The sequence below is a fragment of the Pyrgilauda ruficollis genome, unplaced genomic scaffold (assembly GCF_017590135.1).
Source record: "Pyrgilauda ruficollis isolate IOZ18807 unplaced genomic scaffold, ASM1759013v1 scaffold15, whole genome shotgun sequence".
Classification (NCBI taxonomy): Eukaryota; Metazoa; Chordata; class Aves; order Passeriformes; family Passeridae; genus Pyrgilauda; species Pyrgilauda ruficollis.
In genome coordinates, this window is record NW_024513654.1 from 6,372,665 (window position 1) to 6,380,273 (window position 7,609).

General features: G+C 38.4%; 1 protein-coding gene across 1 annotated transcript in view; it reads left to right on the forward strand.

Moving 5' to 3' along the window:
• Window positions 1-7,012, forward strand: part of PDZD8 (PDZ domain containing 8) — a 52,737-nt gene extending 45,725 nt beyond the window's left edge. The window contains exons 4-5 of the mRNA XM_041461356.1: window positions 1,387-1,549; window positions 2,558-7,012. Of these exons, the coding sequence (XP_041317290.1) occupies window positions 1,387-1,549; window positions 2,558-4,755 (2,361 nt within the window). The 3' untranslated portion in view covers window positions 4,756-7,012. The remainder of the gene's footprint in view (window positions 1-1,386; window positions 1,550-2,557) is intronic.
• Window positions 7,013-7,609: the final 597 nt, after the last annotated feature.

Below are 7,609 nucleotides of genomic sequence, written 5' to 3' on the forward strand. Positions count from 1 at the left end.
AAAAAGAGTAGGTGCCTGTGGGAAATGCAGAAAATAGTGACAAAGCTTAGAAAGTTAGCACAAGTCTGCTTCTTCAAACTCAGTGCTGTTTTATAGCAAACTGCTGAGCTGCAGAGCATTTTTATTTCTGTAAAGAACTGAACTACAATTAAAAAAGAACCAAGGATGCAGTGCTATTAGGATTATGGGAAAGGAGTGACAGCCATGCAGCCAAGGAGGGAGCCGTGGACTGAGCTAAGTAATCCACTTCCATCTGTGGAAAGCCATTGCACAAACTGAGTAAATGAGCACATCCTCCAAAGAGGAGGCTCAGCTTCAGACAGTTCAAACATCCACAATTGAATAGCAACAAAGTAAATGCAGAAGGCTGCAGGAGAAGGCTGTCTACCTGAACTCAGTAAATTGAAACCAAATATAAAATTTCCTGTGGAGGTTTCTACACTGTCGGCCTCTCTCTTCTTGGGAATCAAAAAAACAAATTAAATTTCTGTCCTTGAAGCTGAAACATATGAGTTCTCCTTTCAAATAGAATATCTGTTGATGGAATGGTGGTAGACAGTAATTTGAAATAGTCTAAAAGGAATGTGCTTTAGAGGAAAAAATGATACTGTTAAATTCATTAAGGACTGCTTTTATTAGGAAAAGAGTTGCCAAAGATCTCAGACACTGAGATCTGTAAATAATTGATCCCTACCTAGATCTGTCATATGAAAACCAGCTACAGGGATTGCACCTCAGTTGTCCTTTTTTGGTTTTTTGTTTGTTTGTTTTTAAAAAGGTATTTGGGGTTATTTGAGTTAAAATTTAAATTGTATTTCTTTTTCAAGATAAGTATGTGAAATATCGTGTTTTCTGCCGGGCTGTTGGGGTCCACTCTGGCTAGCTATAGACCGTTGCCCACAACACGTATGAGAAAAGGGTTTGCCTCATTTAAGAAACTTTTTAGGCTATTGTTAATTGAGAGTTGTTCTAAGTATACTTAAGCAATCTGTAAGTACATAAGAGTTTTGTCACTCCAAACACCTTTTTACACAGACTACTGGAAAGCCGCTCATAGCGTTAGGTTTTATAACACAAATGAGCTACATTCAAAGTGATACCTAGATTGATGGTGCAGTGCTCCTAATAAAATGGATAATGAGGTTGTGTTTAATAGTAGTGTTTTATTTAGGATTGGGACTTTCTGTGAATGTCTCCAAAGGTGTAAAATTAGTTAGCAGACTGTTAATCAATTAGGTCAAGTCAATGGATATCCTAATGCGTTTTTAAAATAATGATTTTTTTTAATATTAAAATGGTATAATTGTATTTAATTTTTATTTAAATTATTGATAGTAGCCACGAATCCTTGCTTTACTGAGATACTTTTGACTTCTTTCTCTGCAGGCAGAACTTGTGAAAGGGAATCTGCAAAGTGTTGGGCTCACGCTGCGCCTTGTGCAGTCCAAGGAGGAGGATGCAGGGCACGTTGTCATCGAAACTGTGACTCCAAACTCACCTGCTGCAGCTGCTGATCTACAGAGAGGAGACAGACTGCTGGCAATTGGCAGTGAGTGGCATTTCACAATGAGGGTCGTCTTGTCGTGTATGCAGTTCAGCCAATCTCCCTTTCTTAATAGTTACAGTTGTGCTTGGCACTCTAAAACTAACATTTTTGTATTTATGGTCACTTAAGGTCTTTGCTTGTTTTATTTTCTTGCATATTTATTTACTCCTTCTTAGGTAAAGGGCAAAAGAAGCTTGAATAAACATTTGGCAACAACATTAAAAACAGAACAAACAAACTAACAAAACAATAAAAAACCGAGCCAAAACATTAATGTGACTGGGCTAGCAGGAAGTTTAACCTTTTACAGAGGTTTTACAGACCAGAGCTTAAAATCTACAATGAGTTCTTTTGCTTAGGTACTGTCTAAATAAATCCCCATTGCAATACTCCAGTAATTTAAAAGGGTTTTCAGTTCCTTTGAATGATTGCTTTAGAACAAAGGAAAAGTCATTTTTATGTGATCCCCTGCATGACTGTATTTGGACTGTGTGCTCATTAAGATAGTTTGCATGTAATTTGGAGGTACATCAAATGGCTCTGAAAGATGGTTCAGCTCTCTCCAGCCACACTGATAATGTAGCATTATGCCCATATTTCATTAACATATTGAAAGTATTTTCATTTTAGCCTGCTTCTGTTATAATTATAACTGTGTTTAAAGATACCCATCTTTTTTGAGTCCTTTGTTAAATGTCTACTGCTGAAAAGTCCAAACTTACAGTAAAAGCAAGGTTAAAATTGTTTCCATATCAAATCAACATTACTTTGTAAGTTTATAGTATTATTATGAGCAGCAAACTGGAGTGTTTATGTAATTTTTTTTTTTCAGCTTAATATTTTTATGAATAAAATGGAGAGAATCCATCTGTTACATTTCAATTAAGCTCTTCTGTCATAATTGACTTCCTTTGTTACTGAGCAACAATGCGTTTGTTGCCTATTTTTGGTCACTTAGATTATTATCATAATTAGAACTTAATAATGTTTGTCTTTTTTTTTTTTTAATAGGTGTTAAAATCACATCAACTGTCCAAGTATTGAAGCTGATTAGACAAGCTGGGGAGAGAGTTTTAGTCTTTTATGAAAGGCCTGTTGGGTATAATCAGCATGGCTCAGCACTGCAGGATGGATTTGGACAATTGGAGGACACAGCTTTCTTGGCACAGGCAGAAGATGACCAGAACAGTTTAGCAGCTGATACTGATAGCAGAGATTTTGATTCAGAATTTGAAGACTTAACTTGTGATACACCTGACCAAAAGGAAGATCTGCCAACATCTCCGAGTCCCAAACGGTCGGTAGTAATTCTTGCTGCTGCTAAACCTCTTGGAACTATATCACCCATCCTGAACCGAAAACTGCATTTAGGAAACTACCAGGCAGCATCCAAAACGCAACAAAAAGATGGGGCTAAAGTGGCAACACCTAAAACTGTTGAGGTTTCAGATGCACCACAGCCATCAGGTAAACAGTCACAGGGATCTAGTACTAAGCCTCCTGTGCCACCTAGGCCCCAAATTAAGCCTGTTTTGTCTAGTAGTGATAGCCAGACTGTGTTAGAAACGGCAAGTGTATGTTCTGATAAACCAGAGAGGCCACCTCCACCTGCAAGTAACGGAGAAAAATCTACAGAGAAGCTAATTAAAGTTAGTGATCAGATAGAAGACCCAGCAGTATCAAAAGTAGTAACTGCACCAAAGCAAGATACATTAAAAGATGGACTTACAGAAAATGCACGTAGTTGCAAAGATAGTGATGATCATCGAACATGGGAGTCACCAGAAATTCCTTATAAGAGCCGTCAGGGCCGATGGCCGATGACGAGAACATCCTCCTGTCTATTTGAAGTAGAAAAATACCATAAGTACCTTAATGTTGCACTGTGGTGCAGAGACCCTTTCAAAGCAGGTGGTTTTATCTGCTTAGGATATGCAAGCATAAAACTTGAAGAGATTGCTTTAGATTGTCTAGCTACGTCCTCGATGGAATTTGTTAGAAAATTTCAGCTGCGTGCTCCTACACCTAAAGCAGCAGTCACCAGAACAGCGTTGCGGAGTTTGACAACCCATAAAGGTTTCAATGAAAAATTTTGTTACGGTGACATAACTTTAAAATTCAAATATTTAAAAGAAGGTGAAGTTGATGATTCAAGCGTATTTCTGGAGAAAGAGAGAGAGAGTCACATAGAAGAAGAAGCTCGTGCCCTTCAGAAAGAGGATCCTTTTTTGGGACAAGTTCTCACGGAGAACAGGCATAACTTTCAAGATACTCAGTTTCAGAATCCAACTTGGTGTGATTACTGCAAAAAGAAGGTGTGGACTAAAGCAGCTTCGCAGTGCATGTTCTGCGCTTACGTTTGCCACAAAAAATGTCAAGAGAAATGTTTAACTGAGATGCCCTTTTGTGTAGGAGCTGAAAAGCGGCTCGATCGAACTGGGGGCGCCAGCAGAGCCGAGGGCCAGGAGGCTCCTGCAGCCGCATCCCTTCGGGTTGATTCCGAGGCCAAGTCTGCTAACAGAACTACAGGGCTGACCAGGCACATCATCAACACGAGCACGCGGCTGCTGAACCTCCGGCAAGTGCCCAAACCCCGCCTGGCCGAGCAGGGCCCGGACGTGGCCGAGCCTTCGCCGAAGCACACCCCGAACACGTCCGACAACGAGAGCAGCGACACCGAGCTGAGCGGGCCCAGCAGCCCCTCCAAGCGCGCCGCGGGCTCCGGCATCAAGCTGGTCCGCAAGGAGGGCGGCCTCGATGACAGCGTCTTCATCGCTGTGAAGGAAATCGGCCGTGACCTCTACAGAAGTTTACCCACAGAGGAGCGCTTTCAGAAATTGGAGTTTATGTTGGATAAGCTGCAGAATGAAATAGACCAAGAGCTGGAAAACAATAATTCGCTGGTTAAAGAAGAAAAAGAGACGACCGACGTGAGGAAAAAAGCCCTGATTTCTGCTGCACTGGCCAAGTCAGGTGAGAGACTGCAGGCCCTCACGCTGCTGATGATCCACTACAGGGCAGGCATTGAGGATCTAGAGTCCCTGGAGAACATGTTCTTAGAGAGGCAATCCAAAAAACTGACTAAAGATTTTGAGGAACCCAGTATAGCAGAAGAAGTGGATAGCGAAGATGGCAGTCTGACAGAGGCTCCAACATTGAACATCATATCAGAAGAACCAGTTGATCCACCTCAATCTGATATTTACTGATATTTACATATTTAGTCTTTGAAGGAATGGACTTAAAGAATACTTTGCACTTAACTCCAAACACACACAAATTAAATTAAAACACTGGTATAATGTGCGTGTCCTGCTTCTCCACAGTTAATTGCTAATAGTGGTTCTTCTCCAGCTACAGCACCATCGTTTTGTTAAAGTAGCTGGTTAAAACTACACTTTGGGGTTTATATTGGAAATTTATTTTTAATAACTTATTTTTATTTTTTCTAATTATGTAACCTTACCATTTCACATCAATGTGTGTGGTTTCCTTAATGCATTACTTGACCCCACTTCCCCTCTCTGTATTTTTTTTTTAAGCTAGTATTTTCAATGGGAAACAGGCAGGGTTTTCAAAATGTTTAGTATCCATTGTATGATGAAAACATTATAAGCTTGTTGCATGCCTAAGCTGATGACTGACTCAGAAGTCACCAAGGGGCCAGGCTTTTAAGTGTTGATCACAGTTTTATTGTATGTCTTCTAGGTAGTTGTGTATTTTTTGCCAAACATATCATGAAAGCAAACAAAAGGTCTTTCATTTTCTCTGTTCTTAATACTTACTGAAGTTATCATTGCATATCATTTGTTTTCCATGTTTTTGTTAAATACAAGAACTTTGTGCAGTTTGTATTTAACATGAAATATAGTAATGCTATGCTAAAAAAAATCCTCCTTAGAACTTTGGACTATTGTTAGATATCAAAAGTATAAACTGGTATCTCATAATAATTTAATTGGGAATATTTTCAAGGTAAAAGGCTTATATGCCTTCCAGAACGAAGTCATATGTTTGTGATGTTGTATTATCTGATAGCCTGATAAAGGAAAGTTGTTCTTCACTAGAGTTGGAGGTTTCATTGCCTTCTGTGAAAAAGCATGTAATCATGGTGTAAGTAATATAAAGAAATTAATATTTTGCTGCAGACTATCATTTTGGAAAGCTTAAGGTGCAAAATACAAAGTAACTAATGTTCTCTCAACACTTTTGAGTAATCATAGCATGGTGAGTTGCATTCAGCTTCTCAGACAGAAGATAAGAGTCTGAGCAGAAGGATCACCTTTGTCAGCAAAATGTCTTATAGTGTATATAACATGTTTTATTTGAGTCAATTTGTGAGTCCAGTAGAGATGAGGAAGAAATTCAGCCAGCTGCTTTTGAAAAGATCTGTCTGGTCTTGTGCTATGTGTAAACTGTGGATCTTAGCATTACCTGGCTAAGGCCATCATTCTTATTTATTTCCTGTAGACATTGTTTCATCTTCTGTGTATAGAAATTTTGTATAAAATATCATCTTTATTTTAGGTACTGTGCTAGGTACTCGTATCATCATCACTGGTATTGCTGGTAGTAGAAAAAAAAAGCCTTTGTTGGAGTGGAGTTTGAGATGGTAAAAATAATTCCTTTAGTTTTTGAGGTCATCTGTAATGTACCTCTCGTTTAAATTTGCTTCTTGGTTTAGTTTGTGATGGGCAAAATTAAGAAGCAGTGGTTTACATCATGGGACAGTGTGCTTGTGCTTCTAAGCAAAATGGTTACTGCCAGTCATTCATACTTGCACTTTTTAGTGAGTTCTGGGCAGTTGATACTACTTAGTTGATGTATGGAAAACTATCCATGCTAAAACAGGCATGTGACACACTTTTGAAATTAAGCTTTAGCAAATAATCGCACAAAATGAGCTTCCCTTCTTGTCTAAAAGTTATTTAACCTGTACTTGCTTGAGATGCATATTAAGACTTCCCCACTCCATTTTCTCAGCAGCTTACCATTGGTGGTGATCTGCATTCAATGCCATCAGTGTTTGCTCTTACAGACTACTACAGAGGTTTTCAAATATATCCAAGTGCTTCATTTAAGCCCTGGTGCACATGAAGGAGCTGTGAAAACAATGCAAATACTGATTTACTGATTTCAAAAACACACATTCATGGTTTTAAATTGACTCCTGTAACACGGTGGGTAAGAAAAGCTGGGTATCGTTTTCCTCGCATAGTGTTGCTGATGATGATGATTGTAAGAGGTTAAATTAAATGTAGTGCAATATTTTTAAATATACTGAATGGAAAAAGGGCAAAATAGTTGTATTTTAGTGATAAGAAGGAAAACATGAATTCCTATCTGGCATTATTTACAATAAGCAGTGAATCTCCAGGGGGAAATTGTAATACTACATTCCTGATGTAATCTTTGCTTCATGCTTGACTGTAAATAGCTGAAAATAAAGAATACCACAGAAAACAAGAATATCTTGACTTAATGATATCTGAATAGGTGGCAGCTACACACATTTGCAGAAGACCTGCCTAATATGATTTTGTTGGCTATTATTTTATCATGAGAATAAGCTTTAATAAAATAGTTTTGCTAAATTATCAACTTTCTTGCATTGTGTCAATGTTTTTTAAATACTTCTATTGCAGTATCTTATCATCTAAAGCCATCTCTTAAAGGAAGGATCTTCAGGGGAGAAACACGTTTTGCATTATATAAAACTACTGATAACTGGATAATTTGAGCTGAGAAATTTGAAACAAAGCATCTGTGGAAGTTTGCAGCTGCAGAGGAGGAATAAATAGTGGGAGCAAATGAATCAAGTGTCTTTATCACACCTGAATTGACACAGATCAAAATATACAAAATAGGGAAAATCCACATTTTTCTAGGACAGAAGGGGATTTTTGTCTATTTTCCAAGTAAAATGTCTTCCTGACGGTCACCAAAAAAGGTTTGGCTACTCACTACTTAAAAAATCCAAAACAACTGCTAAGTTTTTATTTGGGAGTGGAGAGAAAGGTGGCACGGAGATTACAAACACGAGTGTCTGTGGGGTTTTTAATT